The 12268-nt window shown below is 41.0% G+C and overlaps 1 protein-coding gene across 1 annotated transcript in view; it reads right to left on the bottom strand.

Annotated features, from left to right (window-relative positions):
- IFT140 (intraflagellar transport 140) overlaps window positions 1-12268 on the bottom strand; it is a 681938-nt gene that overhangs the window by 124391 nt on the left and 545279 nt on the right. The window contains exon 19 of the mRNA XM_030212528.1: window positions 7614-7791. Coding sequence (XP_030068388.1) covers window positions 7614-7791 — 178 coding nt within the window. The remainder of the gene's footprint in view (window positions 1-7613; window positions 7792-12268) is intronic.

Below are 12268 nucleotides of genomic sequence, written 5' to 3'. Positions count from 1 at the left end.
AAAGTTAATTCTCAGTTCCTTGGGACCGTGATGTATTCTAAACCCAGATGAAACCTAGTAACGACTTTTACAGTAACTCCTCCCCCATTCCTCCCTCCCCCCATCTCCTCCCCATACCCTTGCCCCCCCCCCCCGTTTAAATGTTTTAATCCACCTCTTGTAGTATATTGACCACTCATCTGATCACATATTTAAGATATGACCTCTACCCCCTGGGGCTACGGCCTGCCAGAATGGGGTCCATATGCGATAGAAGACCTTTTCTGTAAATCTCAGATCTTGCTTGTAAGTCTGCCATTCTCTTCTCAAATCTCTTATAGTCAATCATAGAGCCATGCCACTGCTGTTGTAATCCACTCTTTGAGGATTAGTTTTTCCGCTGTCATTATGGCTCTGTGGGTGAAGCTCTTAAATCCTACCGGGGTTGCATGAACCAACATTAACTGACCAAACAGCATCAGAGGCCCTTTCTTCCATGTTGCGCCCCACATGCTTGATATCGACTGGAGGAGGGTGTTCCAAAATCGCTGGACTTTTGGGCAAACCCAAAATAAAAAATATTTTAAAAAGTTTGAAATAGAAAGGAACTACAGTTTGAATAGGGAAGTTAACACATCTTAGCAAGAGGCAATTCACTATTTAAGTACAGAGTAGGAGGAAATAGAGGCAAACACACAGAAACAACAGAAAGCTAAGGTGTATAACGTATTAGCGCAGGTTTAAAAGCCCTGAAAGAACACTCTGCATGAATATGGAGGGGGAGTGAGTTCCAGAAAGAAGGCGCAGCAAAGAAAAAGGCACGGTTCCTGATGAACTCCAATTAAGCAAACTTAGGACCTGGTAGTACAAGTCTGTGATCACTCAAAGAATGAAGCAGACAAGCAAAGGAATAAGGGATGGTGAGTGTAATGAAATAAAGAGGTAGCCCCACCTTGTAAGCCTTAAAAGTAAGAGTCAGCAATTTGAAGATTATCTGTTGTGGTACTGGTAGCCAGTGAAACTTCTGAAGAAGGAGAGAGACATGGTCTCTACATTGAGCATGACAGAGTAATCTAATGGACATATTTTAGACGGATTGAAGCCCAGATACACAATATACACATTCTGAAACTTGGAGGGTGGGGGGAGAGATGTTTATCTTTGGCACCAGTCATTTTTGTGCTAAAATTCCTCTGAATGAGTGGTTGTTGTGCCTTGTTTAAGATGATCCTATTGTCTCCATTGAGGTTACATGAGTGTTTTGCAGTCTCCACCTACTCTTGATTCTTCATTGGTGGCTGAGAAGAATCAAAGAGGTGGTGGAGATAGCAAGACACCTAAGTCACCTCAATGAAGACAAGGAGTGAAGTCTATTATCGTCATAGTATGCATACTTTTTAGTGATTATGGTATCCACTGCTTTCAAGAATATTTTTTGTTTCAGAATGACTTGTTCATCTAAATTCTGGGAATGCAAAGAGGGGACATTCGGTTCCTCAGTGGTCACTTGCATATGGCTACATTTGAAGATATGTAGATATAAAATCATCCTGCTACTTCCAGTATTAAATTATGGAAGACATCTATAGACAACTCTGATGGAGTGTATAGAAGGCTGCTGATTCCCCTTAAGGCAACTCCTTCATAGGGCAACTTTTAAAGAGGCCAAGTTCTCCAGAGTATAATAAAGAGGACAGGGTTCAACCAGGGCAGATGAAACCCAATACTCAAAAAGAGGAAAAGACCACACAAATGTGAAATACCAACTCAAACAAACAAAATCATTGCCTGAATACATCATACATACATTTACATTTCCTATAATTCTTAATGGAGCAAAAAGACCTCTGTGGATCCAGAGCAGTCTGATTTATTAATCTATCGTGCTTACATATGGACTCCAAATTTTAATCACTGTTCAAAACAACTCCAATAATATTAATAATAATAGCATGTGGCACAATCAAAAATTCTCAATTTCTCAAAACGTGAATTAAATCTTGTATTGAATTTCTTATCTTATATTTTCAATTCAACTTTTCTTAAATGTATCATATAGTCTCTGTCCATGTTTTCTCATTTATATCACAACAGCATCATAACAATTTGACTACTCAGTCTGTCAAACATCCTCCATATATCATGACTGAATCTATTACGGTGGATTTTCAGTCAGTAGCTTTAATCCAAAAGGAGGAGAAAATAGCAACTCTTATTTTATAAATAACCCCAAACGTGACCCCTGCTTTACCAAGGCTTCTTCATGGGATAGAAAAGTGATCCCAACTTGCTGCAGTTCTATAACTGTCAATTTCTCACTCTCACGATACTGTTTAGATTGGACACGCTGATGGATTCAGGCAAGGATTTTTTTTTTTAAGCAAATTAAACCTAGCCTAGAAATAAGTCAGAGCTACCTTAGGAAGAGAGCAACAGCCCTCCAGCCTATGTCTCCACAATCTATATGTAAGATACAGTGGCATAGCCAGGAATATTTGATAGGGGGTGCGTCTCACACTGCTTTTCCCTCACTTACATAAGAACATAAGTGTTGTCACACTAGGACTGACCGAAGGTCCATCATGCCCAGTATCCTGTTTCCAATAGTGGCCAATCCAGGTCACAAGTACCTGGCAAGATCCCAGAACAGTAAAACAGACTTTATACTACTTATCCTAGAAATAAGCAGTGGATTTTCCCAAGTCCATCTTAATAATGGTTTACAGACTTTTCTTTTAGGAAATTATCCAAACCTTTTTTAAAACCCTGCTAAGCTGAATGCTTTCACCACATTATCTGGCAACAAATTCCAGAGTTTAATTACACGTTGCATGAAAAAAATTTTCTCTGGTTTGTTTTCAATTTACTACGTAGTAGCTTCCTTGTATGCACCCTGGTCCTACTATTTTTGGAAAGAGTAAACAAGCGATTCACCTCTACCCAATCCACTCCACTCAGTACTTTATAGATCTCAATCATATCTCCCCTTCTCCCTCCTGATGCATCTCTTCCTTTCCTTCCTGGCTCAGCCCTGCAAAGCTCTCGCAATTCCCTTCCAGTCCCTCCCCTCGTGGCCCACCTCTGAACCTTAAAATCACCTCCAGTCTTCACCTGGGCAGCAGCAGTGGTACTGATAGGCTGCCTGTGGCCTACACCGGGGCTTTCTCTCTGAACTGTCTCACCCTTCAGAAAATAGGAAGTTGTGTCAGAAGCCCCGGTGCAGGACAAAGGCAACCTATGAGCACTGCTGCCACTGGTGATGCCTAGGCAAAGACTGGAGATGATTTTAAGGCCCACGGAGGGAGAAGCGGGGGGGGGGGGGGGGGGAGGGAGTTGGAAGAGCTTTGTGGTGCCTGAAAGGGAAGGAGAGATGCAGTGGGAGGGAGAAGGGAAGGACTGACAGCGGGTGCATACGTAACACATGCACCTTGAATGGATACGCCACTGGTAAGATAATAAAAGACTGATAAGGTAGGAAGTTCTTTTTTATGACTCACTCTAAGAATTCTGATCCTGCTTGTCCAGGCTAGAGCTAGGCCTAGGCTTGTGTCTGACTGTTTTTAAAGGTGCTGCATACTATGTTGGGGCCCTGGCTAGGAGTCAGCACTAGTAAGATTTTCCACTGATTTGCAAGAGACTATACTTCAAAAATACCACAACTATGAAGCAACAGGCTTCAATATTCCTGAGTTGAAGTAATAGAGAGTTTTATGTTTAATGTTATGCTTTGTCTGGCTGTTTTTGTGAAGGCTCCGTGGTTGGCCCTTGACCCTGCTATAACATACGATACTGGCAATGGGATCTGTGCTTCCCAGTTTAAAGAAGGCAAAACCCACTAAACTCCAGGGTTTGGGGCCTCACTACAGCATGGATAATTCAGCTAAAGGATTAGACTTGACCTAGAAAGGGATCAAACAGGCAGGATTTTGTGTATGTGTGTGGCTACCATGTGCCTAAAGGGGTAAGCCAAAATGGATAGGTTACTCCAGACCCTAGTGGAGGGGTAATAGCTGCAGTCGATCTCTCTGGCTCAGGTGTCCCAGGCATTGCAGAGACCTGTGTCCCAAGTGAACCTGTCAGTCTTCATGCTGCCTAAGATGACTCTTCAGGATGATCCAGATTATTTCCTAGTGAACTTTGAAAGAACTGTTCCAGTGGCCATGTAGCCTGAGATAACATGGACAACCTATCTGATGAACTAATTAAACAGAAGTAGTCAAGTCACTTTCCAAAATGCTAACCAAGACCGGAGAGCCATATATGTGGAGGTCATGGCCTCCATCTTAGAGCATGCAGGGTGTACTCAGGAAGCATATCAGCAACACTTAAGAGATGATGCCCTCTGCATAAAAGAAAATCCTCAAAGCTTCTACTACAGATTTAAGGAAGTTGCCAGGACTGGAGATAGCCAAGGTCATTCTCTTAGAATAGTTCCTAGAGGGGCTAATTCTACCCATGAGGTGGAGTGACAAGAGAGAGCACTGTAGAGAAAATGGAAGTCTTCCATCAAGTTCAACCTACACCTGAAACTTGCCAAAAGAAGAAGCCACCCTTGAACCCAGGGTTCATGAAAGGAAAAACAGAATGACTGGTGGTGCCTTCGCTAAGGACCCAGCACCCAATGCCTGCCCGAGTTCAGGACCTGGGCCTACCTACTTGCATCAACTGTGGGGGAAAAGAGGCATTCTACCTGGGATAGCCCCATAGTAGAAGAGGACCCTATGTAATCCCATATGCCTGTAATTTTGTGGATGCTCTCTATCCAGGAATGTGAAACTTTGCGATTCAGGATTTGCTGAACAGGACTCCCCTTCAGGCACTGATAGACTCTAGAAAACTGAAAACCATCATACAGAGACATTCAATAAAAAGACTCCAGGTTAATTATGAGAAAACATAGCTTATGTACATGGATACCAGAGACAATATCTGACTGCTCAGGTCTCAATCAAAACCCTGGTGGGGCATGCCAAACTTGAAGCGATATTTTTGCCCTGGCTTCCCAACTCCCTGCCCAGTTGTTCTGTGTTGGGATTACTCAGACTTCAGAACAATAACCCGGTTAACTGTTGGCCCAGGCAAGGGCGAGAAGTCATCATTCCTGGAGATCTTCCTGCTGGAAGATCGAGATTTGTATGTTAGGAACCCCAAACTACCTAAATTCTGAAGGCAATGCCAATTGAAGAAGGCCTACTATACCCAGAGTCTGAGGGTTGCAGTACAGGGGACCCTGAAATAGGGGAGTCTATGAACTAGACCCCTGTAATATACTAAATACAATACAGGCAGTCTTAAAAACTATCCAGGCAGAAACTGGTAATCAGTATAGTCTTCTAAGCAATGGTATTACATGATCATAACGTGAACAGCCATAGATCAATTTGGCTGCAGTATTTTGCAATAATTACAACTTGTTAATTAATCTTGAATTTAATCCACCATATAAAGCATTACAATAATCCAACTGAGATAATACAATAGCATAAACCAGCATACGAAAATGTTCAGCACACAAGAGTTACAAGATCACCTACAGAAGGTCCCACAATCCCTGTTTATGTTATATATGTGTGGGAAATATGAATCATGCTGATGACTAAACTTAAAAAGTGAAATATTAATAAATTATTGCACCTGTGTTTTGAGAGCAAGACTATATATATATATTCAGTAATCAATAAAACATCTTTTTTTTTTACCACATCTTGGTAGTTTATCCCTCTCACTCTTGACTTTTGAAGTTGGCTTGTGCCGGTGTGTGGCAGTCTTGGTTTTATCCTTTTTTTTTTTTTGGGACCTCTCATTTCAGAGCCTTCTTTTCATTTATACTCAGAGATATTTAATTATTTCTATTATATTTCCATATTTCTTCCCATACGCTTTATGTTGAAGACTGTTGACCATTTTTGCAGCCACCCTCTGGACTAACTTCATTTGGTTTATATACTTTTCAAGGACAGTCCCCAGTACTGTAGTAAGGATTTCAAGTGAACTGTCCTGTACTATTAATTGGCTGATGTATTTGTAATTATTATAGTCAAGCATTCAACTAATAGTTATCCAGTGTATACATGTTTGTCCCGCATAGCTGATTATTCAAAATCTAATATCTATCATAAGTGGGTAGGCTATAAAACTATCTGTAATTACCATTTTGCAAGCAATTTTCACTGTGCATTTTGGACTTCTGTTTCAAAACAAAGTGCACATTCTTCTGCTTTGAAATATGCTGTGGATATAAAGTAGCTGCAAACATTTGCACCTGTCTTCTCCCTGAATAGTTTTTCATAGAAAACCACACATAGAGAATGAAAATGCAAGATATATACATTACTTTTTTCCCCCAACCAAACATGCCCTAGAACACCTCTTAATCTAGCAAATGTACGTGCTTATTTTTGCCATATTGAGGGAGGCTCATTTTTAGACAGTATGATTTATGTGGGTAAATTTCTACTTATTTATGTAAATGGCTTTGAAAACTGCATTCTAAATAGTGTGCTGTGCATAATTCTTTGTCCTGATTTTTAATGGACTGCATCATACATATGAATACATCATTAGACATGTCATTTTACTGAAGAAATTAATTATTTATAAAATTACTGCTTCTGCTCATAATATACTCTATAAAGACAGTTAAATTTTCTAATTTTATCAATACTACTTATAAATAGAACTCAGTACTCCCAAAGTCATGCTGGTGAGGAGAGATCATACTGAGATGAAACCCCCTTCTTTAGGCAATACCACTTTTTTTCCATTTAGAAGATCAGTGATAGCAGAAGTATAAGACAGTAGTGCAATAGATGAACATTTTCCCAATACATAGAGACCATCTACACTTAAGATTTAATGAATCAATAAAACAGAAAACACAGATAATAAAAACAGAGACCTGCTATGATCAATCCAGTGTATAAAGAGAGCTCATGCATTTGCACAGTGATGCAAGAATACAGATAGTATTCATGCTATGTCAAAAGGTATTTATTAGAAAAGATGGTGGCTACTACTACTTTTGTTCCAATTCACAGAGAGAGCAATTTTTTGGGATTTTCCCATGGATAACAGTGATTTACCTGAGGAAATAGCTATGTTGAAAAACTGTTCCCTTTCACTTTGTGGGTAAAAGTACTCACACTGTTCACAGCATTGGAAAAGGGGCAAGGTTAGATCAGGGGAGGGGAGGTCTGCTCCATTCCCAAATCACTTGAATTTTCAAAAGGATGGTAAGCAAGCAATGAGAGTTATTTAAAGACTGCCCAAATGTTTTATTATTTTCTATTAGATCACTGTTTTACAAATTGTAGAACAATTTCATATTGTATATCACTTAGGGGTAATGGTTCCTAAACCTACCCTGGGGGAATGCCAGCCAGTCAGGTTTTCAGGATACTCACAATTAATATTCAGGAGTTAGATTTGTATGCATTGGAGGTAGTGCATACAATCTAACTCATGAATATTCATTGCAGATAACCTGGAAACCTGACTGGCTGGGGGTTCCTCTTGGACAGGTTTGAGATCCATTTGCTTAGAGCTTTAGTTAAGAAATTATTTAAATTTGATCAAATAAATATATATAAGAGAATCCAGATAACAATGAGGTATCCTGGTACTGGAATACTTACTATCATGCCCAGCTGTATTGCCAACATGGCTACTCTAGCTTCCAGCTCTGGCTCTTGCTCAGCTTCTCGCAAAGCCTTGGCCCCTCTGGCATGGCCCATATTACCCAGGCAAACCTTTGCAACATCCAACCTCTGTGTCTTCACACACATGCGTGCCATGTTCTCCCAGACTGCCTCACTGCAAGAAATTAGAGTTATTAAAGAGAAGAAAAACATACAGTAAAGCTAATACTGTAATACTTTTCTAAACCACCCATGCTCTTACAGACATATCCAAAAAAATTTGTTAAAATGGCTCTGTATAATTTATCTTCTACTACTACTACTTATCACTTCTACATTTCTCTTTAGTGATGTTTCTTTGAGTTTTAATTTTATAGTCTTTATTTTCTATTCAGTCTTGCTGAAATCTGTGGTCACCATGCTCGTTTCTCTGTTTCTTTCCAATCATTCTCAAATGTTTCTAGATCTTTCTTTTCATATTAACTGTTAAGTCAATTGGAACTCATAATTCATAACGCAGAAGAAAAAGCCAAGATAAGCTGAAAAAAAAACCCTGAGAAGTGCTCTCATGGCCATATAAGCAGATCCTTAGAGATTAATTTTGAAGCGTTTTTATACCATTTCTGAACATGAGAGAAATTGATGCTCTGAAGTACCAGTTTAAGAGTAACTGTAGTAACTATTCACCTGTTTAATATTGTCTATTTATATAATAAGTATTTATGCGCATGTATACTTGTTTGAGTGTGTGGCATGTGCTGAGAGGTCACTATTTTAGTTGTGAGATAGGTACTGCAAAAATGAATTGAGGTCTTTAAGTGAATTATAGTATGGAAAAGTGATGTCTGAGAGGCTCCTCCTCTTTACATACCACAGGCTCCTTTCCTGTGTACATATAATTGCATTACCAGTCTGACAATTTATCCTGTGAGATGGAGGATGCTAACAAATGCTCTCATGCATCTTGCATCTTAGGAAAGACACATCATCACTATCAAAAAAGAGAGCACAAGATCACCTACAGAAAGTCTCCAAATCCCTGTACAACATGCAGATCAGCAGAAAATAAACAAAAGGTACTGAATACAGGTGGAGAAAAGACTCCACCTTCTGAGAAGACAGCAGAAACCAAGACACTGCTTCAAGTAAGCTTTCAAAACATTTTCTACTGGTAGGGATTGAAAAGATTACAACAGCTTTACAACATTAAATTTTAGGAAGAACCATGCCCATCTCTTCATCTTCAGAAGTGTTTTTTTTGTCACCTAAAATTACAGTATGGATTCACAGCTCTGGAGCAGAATGAAGCTACTCCTTCGTTCAGCACTTTGAAAAAATATAGATCATTGTGATTTTGTCTCTGTTGGTACAGTTTCTTTTGTTAAAAGGTTAGAAATGATTTGTAGTAGTAAGATTAGAAATTCAACCACACCCTCCCCTCACATCCCCAGAAGCTATCTTTTCTAAGATAGCTTATTTCTCAATACAGGTAAATTTGATTGGAGCTGAAGGGGACTCACTACTATGCTACTTTATTCTTGACTGTCCACAAAATAAGTATTTATCTATTTGCATAAATCAGAGAGGCCGATTTTCTTTGATATGGAAGGACAGTGATCCAGGCTGAAAGAAGCTATAAATAGGGCCATGAACCTTTATGTAAGGAAAGTAAATAAAAGCAAGAGAAAAAGGAAACCGATATGGTTCTCCAAGCAAGTGGCTGAGAAAATAAAGGCTAAAGAGTTGGCGTTCCAGAAATACAAAAAAAACTCAAGAAAAGGAACACAAGGAGGAATACAGGATGAAACTGAAAGAAGCCAAGAGAGAGATATGTCTGGCGAAAGCGCAAACGGAAGAACAAATGGCTAGAAATGTAAGGAGGGGTGGCAAAATTTTCTTCAGGTATATTAGTGAAAGGAGAATGACTAAAAAGGGAATTGTGAGACTAAAAGATACTGCGAACCGCTATGTGGATAATGATGAAGAAAAAGCAAATTTGCTAAATAGATACTTCTGTTCTGTTTTCAGAGAAGAAAATCCTGGAGAAGGACCGCGATGGACTGGAAAAAGTACAAATGAGATTGAAGTGGATAGAGCACCGTTCACGGAAGAGAGTGTGTATGAACAACTTGAAAAGCTAAAGGTGGACAAAGCCATGGGACCGGATGGGATCCACCCTAGGATATTGAGGGAGCTCAGAGAGGTTCTGGCGGGTCCTCTTAAAGATTTGTTTAATATATCCTTGCAGACGGGAGAGGTTCCGAGGGATTGGAGAACGGCGGATGTGGTCCTTCTTCACAAAAGTGGTGATAGGGAAGAAGCTGGAAACTACAGGCCGGTAAGCCTCACTTCGGTTATTGAAAAAGTAATGGAAGCGATGCTGAAGGAAAGGATAGTGAATTTCCTGGAAGCCAATAAGTTGCAAGATCCGAGACAACATGGTTTTACCAAAGGGAAATCGTGCCAAACGAATCTCATTGAGTTCTTTGATTGGGTGACAGGAGAATTGAATCAGGGACCAGCTGTGGACATAATCTAATTAGATTTCAGCAAAGCTTTTGACAGGGTTCCCCACAGGAGGCTCTTAAATAAACTGGATGGGCTGAAGATAGGACCCGAAGTGGTGAACTGGATTAGGAACTGGTTGACAGACAGACGCCAGAGGGTGGTGGTGAATGGAATTCGCTCGGAGGAGGGAAAGGTGAGTAGTGGAGTGACTCAAGGATCGGTGCTGGGGCCGATTCTGTTCAATATATTTGTGAGTGACATTGCTGAAGGGTTAGAAGGTAAAGTTTGACTATTTGCGGATGATACTAAGATCTGTAACAGAGTGGACACCCCAGAGGGAGTGGAAAACATGAAAAAGGACCTACAGAAGCTAGAAGAATGGTCTAAGGTTTGGCAATTAAAATTCAATGTGAAGAAATGCAAAGTGATGCATTTAGGGAGTAGAAATCCACGGGAGACGTATGTGTTAGGCGGGGAGAGTCTGATAGGTACGGATGGGGAGAGGGATCTTGGGGTGATAGTATCTGAGGATTTGAAGGCGACAAAACAGTGTGACAAGGCGGTGGCCGTAGCTAGAAGGTTGTTAGGCTGTATAGAGAGAGGTGTGACCAACGGAAGAAAGGGGGTGTTGATGCCCCTGTATAAGTCGTTGGTGAGGCCCCACCTGGAGTATTGTGTTCAGTTTTGGAGGCCGTATCTTGTTAAGGATGTAAAAAGAATTGAAGCGGTGCAAAGAAAAGCTACGAGAATGGTATAGGATTTGCGTTACAAGACTTATGAGGAGAGACTTGCGGACCTGAACATGTATACTCTGGAGGAAAGGAGAAACAGGGGTGATATGATACAGACGTTCAAATATTTGAAAGGTATTAATCTGCAAACGAACCTTTTCCGGAGATGCGAAGGCGGTAGAACGAGAGGACATGGAATGAGATTGAAGGGGGGCAGACAAGAAAAATGTCAGGAAGTATTTTTTCACGGAGAGAGTAGTGGATGCTTGGAATGCCCTCCCACGGGAGATGGTGGAAACGAAAACAGTAACGGAATTCAAACATGCGTGGGATAAACATAAAGGAATCCTGTTCAGAAGGAATGGATCCTAAGGAGCTTAGCCGAGATTGGGTGGCAGAGCCGGTGGCGGGAGGCGGGGATGGTGCTGGGCAGACTTATACGGTCTGTGCCAGAGCCGGTGGTGGGAGGCGGGACTAGTGGTTGGGAGGCGGGGATAGAGCTGGGCAGACTTATACGGTCTGTGCCAGAACCGGTGGTGAGAGGCGGGGCTAGTGGTTGGGAGGCGGGGATAGTGCTGGGCAGACTTATACGGTCTGTGCCATGAAAAGGACAGGTACAAATCAAGGTAAGGTATACACAAAAAGTAGCACGTGTGAGTTTATCTTGTTGGGCAGACTGGATGGACCGTGCAGGTCTTTTTCTGCTGTCATCTACTATGTTACTATATTGAAGTTTTACACTACTGTCTTGCTCCATCAAAGGCTCATACAGCAGTACAAAAACGCGATGGTCCCAATTAAACCTAACAAAAGGTTAATTTTGTCATATTAAAGACAAATCTAAAGTCCTTATAAATCACAATAGAGCCATACTAGTGTGACGACATCAGACTAATGGGATTCATTCAGTTGTTTATCATCAACAGTTTTTAAACTTTAGAAGAAATGTTAGTACAATACAACCAAATTAAATTTGTAATTTATGATATATTTATATACAAATATCTATTCTATTATTAGACTTATATATCACCTTATTCACCCAGAAGATAGCCTAAAGCAGGTTATACCATACAATAAAGTAAGACCCCGGAGGAGCACAGTGACGTGACAGGGGAGAGGAGGAGCGGCTGCAGAGACTGCGTTGTAAGACTCGGGCATTTGCAAATGATTTGGGCTGGGTTTAAAAACATTTATCGCTTCTTTTCTTTTGTAGCGGCCGCTGCTGCTCAACAGGGGAAGCAGCAGCAGCCAGACAGCGTTACTACTGGCAGCTGCGGGTGGTGAGGGGGTTTGATGTGCCGGGGGGGGGGGGGGGAGGGGAGGGTCGATGGACATGGGTAGCTGCAGGGGGGCAGGGGGAGAGGAGGGTCGCTGGACATGATGGCTGGAGGCGGGGCAGGGGAGAAGGAG

The sequence above is a fragment of the Microcaecilia unicolor genome, chromosome 8, assembly GCF_901765095.1.
Source record: "Microcaecilia unicolor chromosome 8, aMicUni1.1, whole genome shotgun sequence".
In the NCBI taxonomy this organism is placed as follows: Eukaryota; Metazoa; Chordata; class Amphibia; order Gymnophiona; family Siphonopidae; genus Microcaecilia; species Microcaecilia unicolor.
Note: the sequence above shows the minus strand (reverse complement) of the source record. Positions and strands in the feature narration are given on the sequence as shown.